Source organism: Lactuca saligna, chromosome 5 (genome assembly GCF_052625555.1).
Source record: "Lactuca saligna cultivar CGN05327 chromosome 5, ASM5262555v1, whole genome shotgun sequence".
Lineage (NCBI taxonomy): Eukaryota > Viridiplantae > Streptophyta > Magnoliopsida > Asterales > Asteraceae > Lactuca > Lactuca saligna.
Window position 1 is genome coordinate 274,915,754 of NC_136421.1, and position 12,002 is coordinate 274,927,755.

Sequence of the window (12,002 nt, forward strand, 5' to 3'; positions counted from 1 at the left end):
CAGAATAATTGAGTTATTAGGAATAATCGAATTATTCAAATGGTCCACAATCGTTCATATGTTGGGAGTAGATATGAATGAAGATTGTCATGAATTGGTGTGTAGAATGTCTAAATGGTGTTAGACATAGCAAGGGTTGCTGCAACGTTCATGAGTGCTTATGAACTGGTTTTGAGCATTGGAATAAACCCGCGCTTGCTGGAATCACTTTATGGAATACGATATAAAAGGTGATCGCAAGACGATAATATCATATGGTCTTAAAACCTAGATATATGGTTTATTATTTGTTAATTGATTGTGCATTGATAATGCGAAAACGCATCAGTAACTTGATGTTATAAAACGCATTGTTGTGTATAGTTGGTTAATGAATAAGTAAATGCATATAAGTCGAAGTTTATCTGTAAATTTTATCCTAAGAGGATAGAAGAGATATCTTGGCCACTCGATGATTTGATTTGACTTATGTGCCGGGCCCGGTCAGAACTGAATTGATGTGTTCGATTAAGTTATATGTCAAATAAATCGAAGATCGAGAAATCTAAATGCTAGACTAACCATTCCATAGGATTGTCAGCATGATATCTAACAGAGGACTGTACGATCCCTTATTTAAAGGACAAGATTGATTAGATCAGAGTTGACAGCGTCTTTGAGAGCTACGATTGCAAACCGTATTGTACTTGTATAGTTACTAGACTTATCCAAGTGGGAGACTGTTGGAATAGTGTCTAAGGCTATAACTATATTCGGTGGTGCATGGTCCTTTTGGGTTGCCTTCACCATAGCAACTTGAAGGATGATTTGTTAAGAGAGAGTAAATATTATAAGGAATAATATTTAGCTATTTGATTAATATAAGTCATAAATTAATTGGTATTAATTTGGTGACTTAAAGAGATTAATTAAATAAGAGGGTATAAACTGTCAATTGTTTGATAGTTAGACTTTAGACTGTAAATCCATTGAGATGGACCTTGGACGGATTCTAAGAGCTTTAGGATAGCTCAAATCGTCCATAGGGTTATCTATGGAATGGATTTGGATAGCCTTAAGAGAGGATTATCTAATTAGGGTTTAGGGTGAAACCCTTAAGGAGTCTACAAGTATAAATAGACCCTATGGGTGAGGGAATTCGACACACAACCTTAAGCAAGGATACTCTAGCCGAATTCCTCCCCTCTCCACTCTCCTAAATCATCTTGCTTGCTATTGGTGTTTGTAAGCCATTAGAGGAGTGACAATTGTGACTTTAGAAGCTCCAAGACAACAAGATCAACAAGGAACTCAAAGGTATGATTCTAGATCTGTTTCATCATTGTTATTTAAACTAATTAGCTATTAGAAGTCTTGGATTCAAAGCATGTTTATTAGAAAGCCTAGATCCAAGCAATAGGGTTTTGCATGCGCACATAGGAAAGTTCTTATGGCTAAAACCCAACAGTTCATACCTTCCAATTTTCTTATCCTTAATTTCATACATAGGGCACATCATCTTTTTTCTTCTCCCACTTTCATTGTGCCCTTCCTTAAATACAAGCAATGACTCTCTCTCATCCTACATAAGTCGGTACAACCATACAAGTTGGTACAAGTGAAGCTTTAAATGATGATCAGGTTAAAGAAACCATATCGACTTTGATTTTGTCGATACAAGCTATGGCCACCGATACTACTACTAGTATCTAATACTACTCTTCCGACCCATACCTCATCCCAATGCCACTTCGTCCCCCTTTAAACATTATTTGTAATTTAGTTAATTTTATTAGATTGGACAATGTATAAAATATAAATCATTTTAACTTTTAATGGTATATATTTAATTTTCATGAAACTAATTTAACTATTATGTCCTAAAGAGAAAAAAAAAAAAAACATAATTTAAAAATAAGAGTATATAGAGCATGTTCGGCAAAACTAGCTAGTAGCGGGTAGTGGGTAGTGTTTGATTTTGGAGCATTTTGTTAATGGTAAAAGCTAAACGTTCGTGTCGCTGAACGAAGCTCTTTCTATTTTACAAGTGTTTTATTAAAATCTATAAGTCAGAAGCTCCCAAAAACTACGTGTTAAACATGCCCATAATGAATATTTTATTGATAACTACAAGAACAATCATTCAAAATTTATGAGTTTAATTAAATACTAATTTTCGTTTTTGTTTATCAAAATATTCATCATGCCTAGAGTAATTGCAGATTTAGTTCGTACTAATTTTACTTCATATCAAATGAATATTTTCTAATAGAATTATATTTCTTGGATTTCAGATTTTGAATTTCAAACTAACATTACTGACAAAAAAAAAAAATGAAAAACCACATTCCAAAACTAAAATAACATATCCGAAATCCAAATAACAAACCTGAAATATCAAGATGTTTTGTTTTAATCTAATAAAACGTTAAAAAGAAATTGGAAATAAGAAATGATTATATACAAAAGCAAGGCGGTCCTGAAAAATGAAATATTTTTAAAGGCCCGAGATGAACAAAAAAAAGATTTTTATTATTATTATTATATATATATATATATATATATATATATATATATATATATATATATATATATATATATATATATATATAGAGTTAAGATCAAATAAGAAGAAAATTTTTGGTAGGAAGGTAAGAAGTTTTTTTTTTCTACATATTTTTTTCCCGAACAAACAAAATGAATCATTAAATGATTCATTTGTAAGATGATTCACAACAAAAAATTCTCAAAAAAAACATCTCGATGATTCATTTATACAATGATTTTGTTGTTATTCACTAAAATTATCATAAAAATTAATTTTTTTCTTAATTTACTTAAAAATGAATGATAAAGATGTTTTTTTGGGAAGTTTTTCTTGTGAATCATCTTACAAATGAATCATCTAGTGATTCATTTATTTTGTTCATCAAAAAAATATGTAGAAAAAAAACTTCTTACCTTCCTAAAATAAAAATTTCTTACCGGATCTCTCTCTCTATATATATATATATATATATATATATATATATATATATATATATATATATATATATATATATATATATATATATATATATATATATAAGTTATGAAGGAAAGTAACAGTAAAGTTTCCAACTTCTGACTTTTGCCACTGGATTCTTAATGTGGCATTTTTTTGTCAATGCCCACATTTGGTGTCCCCGTTTATATATTTCATATTTATTTTCCAAATCCTTCCCCATCCTTTTTCGGGTTACGTTTCCCCGATCCTTCCATCCCTCTCTTCATTCCGGATATTCTCGATTTTGTTTGCTTTGTCTCAAACCAGAACGTCTCCTTCCTCCTTCCATAGAGCGTCGAACTTGTTTTGTCCGCCTCCCACCACCTCTCTAGCTACAGCCTCAAGCAGAGCTTCCGATATTTCCGGTGGCACAAGTTTCGAGGCGTCGAGCATCCTCTCCGGTGGCCGGAACGCCTTGGTCGGCATCGCCGGGAGAAGAAGGCGGACTAATGTTGTCTTCGTGTATACGTTTTCGCCTCCACCATGAACGACTCATCTTAACGTCTGCCCCCTATTTGCTTCGATTTTCCGTTTGGTGCTGAGGGTTACCCATTTGTCGGCGACCATTTCACCATCAACCTCTGTCACATCTAGTTTCGCCTACCTCCGGTGGGTTGAGCCGATTTCCGCTTCGATCTGTTGCCACCGGTTCGCCATAAATCAGGTTTTCAGTTGAATATTGTCGCTCTTTTTTTTCTATACGACTTTTTTGCTACCTCTCTCTTTAGACAAGGATTCAACTGAATATCGTCAACCTCAATTCGAAGCTCAAGATTAGGGTTTTTTCTTTTGCTAGATTATAGTTCAAAATTCATACATAACGAAATATGTCTGAATTTTGTTCTAAAGTTGTTGTAATGATGGAAAAACTGTCATAATTGCAGGTTTTGGTGACGATTACTTAAGGTATATAGCTAAATTCCATAGTTAAATCATTAATCATGTACTTTGTTCATTAATCATGTATTTGGTTATATAAATCGCCAAATATGGTTTCTTTAAGTCATTTTTAGTGACTTCCTGAAAATCTTTATGATTATTGAACCAAAATTCTTTTGAAGGATGCCCTACCATCAGGTTAGTTCTTCATAATCATAATTTACCTCATCTTGTAGTATAAATTCATTCTTGATGGTGAATGGAGGCATGATGAGCACCAACCTTTTGTAACTGGTAATTATGGTGTTGTGAATACCATACTCTTAGCTAGGGAGCCAATCTTCACTCGTTCAGTCTTCACCCCACATACCACTTCTGCTTCAACCATGGATGTGGACAATGAGGTCTATTAACTATAAAATCTTTCATCACATAATTATTTCCACTTATTTTCTATATGAGTCTAGGGTAACATTAACTAATGATTTGTTATCCTAAAACAAGGAAATATGGAGCAGGATGTAACCTCAGATAAGAACTCACAGACTAGCCGTGGTGGAAGACAGTCGGATCAAGCAGAAAAGCCTGACAATCAACTGACGGTTGATGCTAAGGTCTGTATTCTTCAGATAATGCAAATTTTAACTTGGAAAAATAACTTTATTTGATTAAAGAAACCAACTATTGCCATTTGTTCAATAATTTGACTGAGTAAGCAGAAAAAAGGTAATTAAATTCATTATGTAAATGAAGAAAGTATTAATTTAATTATTTTATTCGTGACTGTTTGGGTCAGTTATATACCAAATACATTACCCCTGATGATAAACAAGAACTTGATGAATCTTTATGTATAGAAGTAAGTATCATTGATCCAAATCCAAATCCAACATCTTGATTATCTTTATAAGATCTTTATGATGATTAATTGGTGTTTTACTGTTATGTGATTTGCAGATTGAAGCTGTTTTCATACAAATGAAATTAGAAGGACTCCACCAACTTGACAAGATGAAATGAGAGTTGGAATGTGTTACTTTCACTTGATGTTGATATGCATATTGCTTTTGTTTGCCGTTTATCTGCATCGTCTACAAGTATTCAGGTTCAAAACAGGGTTAACAATTTGTTGGTAAAGCAACAATTTATGAAGAATTCTACTATAGATGCTGCAAAAATAGATGTTGAACTCAAAATTAATGTGTGTGTATATATATATATATATATATATATATATATATATATATATATATAATCTTATGGTTCTAAATTGAGCCCATATGTTTATATTTCCCTTTTTCTATTTATTTGTTGATCATTTGAGGTAGAGCTTCTGTCATGGATCACAGTATTAGCTGTTTGTAAAGATGGTGGCATTCTTAAGAGAGTAGTGAATAACAGAGAACACACAGGACAACCTGGCCATATGGATGAGGTTAAAGGTAGTCTTTTGCACTTCTTCTTTTCCATTTTATATTCAGAAGAATTTGTTAACTAACAAGTGATGTGGAAATACATCTAATCAGTCACTGATGTTGGTTAATGTAGTGAAGTATGTAGTGAAGCTGCCAGATCGTGTTATAATTTTTGAATCACCAAAAGAGCATGTTAAGTTTTACTTGAAAGATGGTAAATAAATAATTATGTAATTGGGTTATTTTCATCTAACCAAATTTCTTTAAAATTATATTATACTGTCTTACTAGCTTATTTATGTTCGACACTACCAAAAGCAATTAACACCATAACAAGAGAAGAGAAAGCTGATTTGATTGTTCAACCACAGTGTAAGGTTCTATAAATATATATAATTTTAAATAAATTGATAAATAATCTGTCTTTTTATGACCCACGGATGCATTTGGTGAAGAAGGGGTTACAGTTACATCACTACCCAATGGTTTCTCTCCAATTCCACCAAATTCTATGCTTCATGTTGCATTAGAATTGGTATCTTTCAGATTTGTAGTTGATTCTAACATTTTTGGACCAAACTACCCCTGCATCTATAGTTAAAAAAAATTATTTTAAGATTTTTGAACGAAACTGCCCCTGCATATTGGTTTTAAACTTTAAAAAAATTGTTTTTAACACTTTTAGACCAAACTGCCTTGCATACTAATTTTATAGTTATTTTTTTTATTTTAACCGTTATGAACGAAATTGCCCTTGCATAATGTTTTTATACTTAAAAAAAAATTTGAATTTAACAATTTCGGATGACACAACTCTTGCATATCGTTTTCATAGTTCATCTTTTTTTGATTTCAACGGTTTTTCAACTCAGATTGATGTTGAATATATTTAAGTAGTAAATTGAGTAAATAGTGATATACTTTGCAGTCAGAACTGGAAATTTTGTGTCTTGTAAACTATACACTCAAGCTAAAGTGAATCAAAAGCTTAAGAACATGTGTAACACCCATGATTGTAACAACAAAATTTCAATCAAATACACCATACAATCATTCAAATGTTCAACAAACAATTGGAAACCCTAGAAGTTCTTATTTAGGTCCACTTTGGACTAGAACTCCCTTATTGGATCCAAATGGACCAATAAGCTTCCAATTGGACTATCATGGGCTTAGAACCCTAATTGGGCTCTAATTGGACCCACATTCATTTATTTCAATATTATGGGCCATATTGGGCCTAGAATGAAATAAATTGAAAGCTTTGATCCATGATTAACCTAATCTAGCTTATTAAAACATAAAAATCACAATTTTATTTTATAAGGCCAATAAATACCTAAGACTAACTCTAATATTGGGCTTAGGAGCAAAAATCCCAAATTTTCCTTTTTTCCTTCCATGTTTTCGGCCCAAAACAAGCCCAAGAGAAAGGTTTGACTTTCTCATGCCACCTCACTATTAACTAAAGGACTTCCATGCAAGAAACTCATATCTCCATGCAAACCTCACCTCAAATATCATTTCTTCTTCCTCTCTCTCTCTCACTCTCGGCCGAGCAAACACACACACACCACAAAAATCTCTTCCAAACTCTCTAAGTCTAGAATAACAATCCTCCCTCCTTCTTCAAAATTTTCGTGAATCTAAGAAGCTTTCAAGAGGATCTTGCAAGTTAATCATCATCTTAGGTAAGTTTTTACTTATATCCATGATCTAGCTACTTCACTCCATCAAAAACCTCTTCTAAATCTATTCCAACTTGTGATCATGCACCTTAGAAGTCACCAAACTCGAGATCTTCATCAAGGGGTGCTAAGGCCGAAAATCACCAAACTTTCTTCCATATTCTCTTCAAAAACCGAAAGCTTCAAACAAGGTGAGCTTCATACCCCCTATTTTCGGTTTTCATGAGTTTTTTTTTGGGGGGGGGGGGGGGGGGGGGGGGGGGAATACAAGTGAAAGTGTAGATCTATATGTATTTTGTATGCTTGGTATGATTCCATGCTTATATGTGTGATTTTTGTGTGTTATAATGTTGGATATAGTCATAAAACCCCTCAAAACCGAGATATACCTCTAGTTAAAAGACTCTAGCATCAATTATGCTTCTACATATAAAGTATTTCTAGAAAAGTGGTTATATGGTTTAGTAACAATTTCTTTGAGCTAAAAACACCATTTTTGGACCTAAAATGCGAAAAATACAAACTTTAAGGGCCTAAATTGACAAATCACGAACTTTGATGGTTGAACTATTTCAAAACAGTTTCAATAAAGAAATTTCTGGAAATATACTTATTTAGAGGATTAAAAACATAAACTTCAAGCTTAATGGGCAAAAAAATAACATTTTAGGCCCAATGAGGCCCATTATGCGAGATTTTCTGTTTTGGAGGGTCAAAACTGCATTTTCCTGTAAAACAGTGGACTATAAGTGTTCCAAGTCCTTTTCAAAGGTTTAAAATGCTTTTTAAATTTAAAAAGGACTAAAGTTGCAAAAAAATTTCAAATTGGGCCAAAATTGTCAAACTTTCGAAAAAGAAGGGTTATAGCCGAGAAAAACTGAAATTCAGGGACTTAAGCTGTTTTCTATGAAAAATATGCTGGAAAATACTTATTTCAATAATTTTTAGTATTAAAATGTCAAGAAAATTGATTTAAGGACCAAACCGGAAAGTTTTTAAATAAAGGGTTGAAAAAGTAAATTTTTACAAATAATGAGGGGCTGAAAACAGAAAATTCTCAAGACTAGTTCAATACATGCAAATTGATCCAATGATGATACCACAATTATCGACGAAATACAATACATTACAACACCAAAAGTCGTCAAATGAATTGGTTCGGTCTCGAACCAATAAAAATCCGAAATTACTAACACGACAACACTATGACATTACGACATTACGATAACGATTGGGAAGTCACTATACATGCGAGTGTGCATAGACGTCTACGCACCACCTTTGGGTCCCAAAAGTGTAAAATCTTGTTCGTTGAGCCTAGCTAGCCCAATGACCTGATCTTAAGGCCCGAAGACCTCTCTCTTACGAAGTGTTGGGTTTCACCGATCCGACATAACGTAAAAGGACTTTCAATGGCTTGTATACTACTGGTCCCCAAGGGTCCTTTGGTATTGCTAGTAAAGTCTACCTTTTCATGCGAGGCGGGTCTGGGACCCCTCGTACCTTTTATCCCCAACCGGCTAATGGAGTTATTGAGGCCTTCGTGTCCTCGTTCTCTTCGGGTGTGGGACTACACGTAGTCAGGGCGGTTGGAGAACGTGATTAGTACGGACGACGCCTTCGGGATCGTTAGTATCGCTATAGACTAGTCGTTTGTGTAACGTGTGTTTGTAGCAAATAATCATGCTCAACAATAATCCAACGTCGCCTGGTACCGACAACTTCACACGTTGCAATTGTTTCAATGTACGAATTAGGAAAACATCGGGTTTTCCTAGGGTATTTCAATACATACGGATTCGGAATACACACAAATTTTAGATGAACAAATTTTACAAGTATAGAAACAAACAAGCATACCTATGGATCTTCACACATTTTTGACTTTACTATTTTCAGAAAATACCGGATTTTCTGGTGTTTCCCAAAACATTACAAACATTGGATTTCAAACATTACTTATGAACTCACCAACATTTCATATGTTGACGTTTTTCAAAATACTTGTATTCTCAGGTAACAGATAAAGTGGAGGATGAATTGTACTCTATGACGTTTTGCTGTGGTTTAATTTAGTATCAAACAGTTATTTTTGAGAATGTCATGTTTTGGGAACAATGTAATGGATGTAAACGCTACCAGTTGTATCATTCCAAATGTTGGTGATGTATAATGTTATGTTTCATGTATATGCAATGTGATGATATTCAATTGAGTAACGATAGCCCTCGGACGTTTCCGCCGTCTGGTTCGGGGGTGTGACATTTGCATTTTGTTTTTATTACTTTACCAGAAAACAAAGTACATAGTCATTTTTTGTTTTTCCATCTTTAGGTGCTAGATGCAATAAATAGCAACGAGCTTTGAATTTACACATTCTTTTCGGGTTTTTTTTTGTAATTTCTTTTTTTTTTTCCAAAAACCAAACTACATTGCTATTAGGTGCATTTTGCATTTTTACGAGTAAAATGACCCAAATGGCAACATACTTTCAATTTATATGTATGTTTTTTTCCATGACACATTTTCTGACTACCCAACATGTTTCTGACTTCAGATTGTCTTCTTTAGTTGACAACTCAACAAGACATAAACAACTTTTGCAATCACATCACCTTAAAGAGACATTATAGATTCTTCCAAAGTGAGTTCGCTCCTGTTAATGTAAATCTTTGTCTTTCATCTCAAATCTTTTTTTTTCCGGGTTATTCCCTATTTAACCCTGTAGTATTACATTACATGATTCATGAGATGATGCAGTCGAACAAAAAGAAACTGTTGTAAAAGTGGCTGACATCTTCATACATGAAATAAAGCAACTTAAGGTAGAATATGAACAATAGGTGGCAGAATTAGAGAAGTTAGTTTTGCCTTTTCACTTGCCCATACCTCTAATCTTTTGTATTAACATGTTTGCTCTTCTTTTACAAAAGTGTTCTGCTTAAGTACAACAAATATATGGACATCAGTTAGAAACTGCAAATGAATTCATTTAAGAGTAAATTACATGTCCCTGAGTACAGGTCATTTTTTCAATTATAGTCCCATAATGTTTTATTTTCAACTTTTGGCCACTTATTTGGGGTTATATAAGATAATTCACTATTTTTTTGGGGCAAAAAATAGTCATCTAACTTGGAAAATGAACCGAAAATGATATAAAAACTTCAACTAAGGACGAATATTGCAAAACATATTACTTGATGACCAAAACCGTTTACTTTGTTAACAGCTATAGAACAAATTCACAAAAAATGCTTGCGGGTGTGGAAAGTTGTTCGCCTTTCTGAGAAAGTAAGTTCATGCTTCTGATTTTTTTTTTTTTTTTTTAGTCATGTGTTATTATTATATTGAGGTGAGTAACGGTGCAGGTAAGGGGTTGTTCCTTGATTTAATTTTTCTTGGGACGTATCAGAAAATGACAGACACACAGCGCTTCTTTCATGTTCGAGGTTTGTATCCTTCCTATTGCCCCTTTTATCTACCACCTCCCAACTTAACTAGTTAGTTGCAAAGTTATTTGCATTCGATTTGTTGCCAATAGTTTGAACTAACATATATTTATTCTAAAATATATTCTTCTTCATGAATGTTGTGGGTTTATACCCATATGATTTATATTAAATCCGAATTTTTTCAATTTTTTTTATCTTATATTAGCATGGATGGGAGTTGTATAAATTTTTGAGTGAAGTTGACTATTTTAACCTTTTGTGAAGCAATATCAATTTATATGGTTTTGTGATGTTGTAGGTCCCAACAACGGAAGAAACCGTTGTATATATTTTCATACAATTTCTTTTATAGTTCTTTTACCTTTTTTTTAGTCTTCGGTACTTCAAGATTATTATAAAAAAGCAAGGAATGTTTGAATGTTGATAATATAAAACCGAGAAATGTAGAAAATGTTAACCACAATGACAATGTTACGTCTTATTGATGGCTAATTATACATAATGGCAACATAATTTGCTGACAATTTACATTGTCGGGATCAGATTTTGACAGATTTCAACTAAATGGGTAGAGACGTGTCATTTAGTAGATACGAAATATCTTGAACAAAGGTTACAACGGATATCATAGAAACACATATGCTCCGTCTGTCCCCCGCGAAGCGGGGGTTACCAATCTAGTTTTTATTATAATTTTGTATTTTTAAACAAAAATATATAATGAAAACAATTAAGCCCTGCTACCCACTTTGTTCACCCCCACCCACCCCCCCCCACCCCCCCACCCCCCCCGCGCGCGTGCGCGTAGAAAAGCATAAACGATGCATTTAATTGAAAAGTGTGGATACTAAAATTTTTGATTTTGATGAAATACACAATTAAAAATAAAGTTTGATGCAAATAAGAAAACAAATATTAAAAATGATTAGTTGTACAAAAGGATCTATACCACATCGTCTCATGGTTCATCTTGAATATAAGGTGTTGTTTGTTTTTTCGAAGCGAAAACATTTGAAGTTTGCGGACAACATCTGCAACCTTAAAAAAAATGGATCAAACGGTTGTAACATGTAATAAGAAGTTTGTTTTTTAATGTTTGCAGGCTCCTGTAATAAACTAAAATTTAAATAAAATGACTTTACAAACTTAATATAGTTTTTTAAAACCGTAATTTTAATAATTTTAAATTAAATTTTTATTTAGTTTAATTATATACAAATCAAATATAAAGATCATTGTGATTATATGATTTTTAAAGATGTTTATATAAAATAATTAAACATAATATTTGCTAAATAACAATAAATAAAATTATTAATTTTGCGAACAACATGTTCATTGTGTTTAATTTTTGAAAAAGATGGTTATTTTTTTCGGTTAGTTTTAATAAATTTGATAACTTTAGTGATCAACTTTCCAATTTATTAATATTTGGTTGTAGACAATGTAACACAAAAAAATATTTATATGAAATTTACCAAACGGTTTTGAAATTATGTAAATTATACTCGAATTGTTTATAAATTCTTTATAATTAAAA

General features: G+C 32.7%; 1 protein-coding gene and 1 long non-coding RNA gene across 9 annotated transcripts; both read left to right on the plus strand.

Annotated features, from left to right (window-relative positions):
* The first annotated feature begins 3,178 nt into the window (after positions 1-3,178).
* On the plus strand, positions 3,179-11,198 carry LOC145047917 (peptidyl-prolyl cis-trans isomerase FKBP62-like). Of its 8 annotated transcripts, none has more exons than XM_078996283.1 (14): positions 3,179-3,689; positions 3,822-3,931; positions 4,141-4,308; positions 4,409-4,518; positions 4,701-4,763; positions 4,862-5,036; positions 5,229-5,346; positions 5,453-5,533; positions 5,611-5,691; positions 5,760-5,854; positions 9,579-9,651; positions 10,240-10,301; positions 10,379-10,459; positions 10,761-10,995. In XM_078996283.1, exons 6-13 carry the CDS (start codon positions 4,959-4,961, stop codon positions 10,400-10,402), a joined length of 612 nt encoding a protein of 203 aa, XP_078852409.1. In that variant the 5' UTR covers positions 3,179-3,689; positions 3,822-3,931; positions 4,141-4,308; positions 4,409-4,518; positions 4,701-4,763; positions 4,862-4,958; the 3' UTR covers positions 10,403-10,459; positions 10,761-10,995. The 8 variants fall into 8 exon arrangements, with proteins under 8 accessions (XP_078852409.1, XP_078852410.1, XP_078852411.1 ...); XM_078996284.1 differs by having other exon boundaries at positions 4,423-4,518; XM_078996285.1 differs by having other exon boundaries at positions 4,141-4,518; positions 4,862-5,009; positions 10,761-10,997.
* LOC145047918 (uncharacterized) lies at positions 7,012-9,180 on the plus strand. Its single transcript, XR_013682521.1, has 2 exons — positions 7,012-7,198; positions 9,024-9,180. It is a non-coding gene; the product is annotated as an uncharacterized LOC145047918 (long non-coding RNA).
* Positions 11,199-12,002: the final 804 nt, after the last annotated feature.

Excerpts from the sequence above, each read along its gene's own strand:
- LOC145047917 (XM_078996283.1), top strand. The coding sequence starts at position 4,959 with ATGCATATTGCTTTTGTTTGCCGTTTATCTGCATCGTCTACAAGTATT. Across the intron at positions 5,037-5,228 it reads ACAGGGTTAACAATTTGTTG|GTAGAGCTTCTGTCATGGAT; the intron begins GTAAAGCAACAA and ends TGATCATTTGAG. Across the intron at positions 5,534-5,610 it reads TAAGTTTTACTTGAAAGATG|CTTATTTATGTTCGACACTA; the intron begins GTAAATAAATAA and ends CTGTCTTACTAG.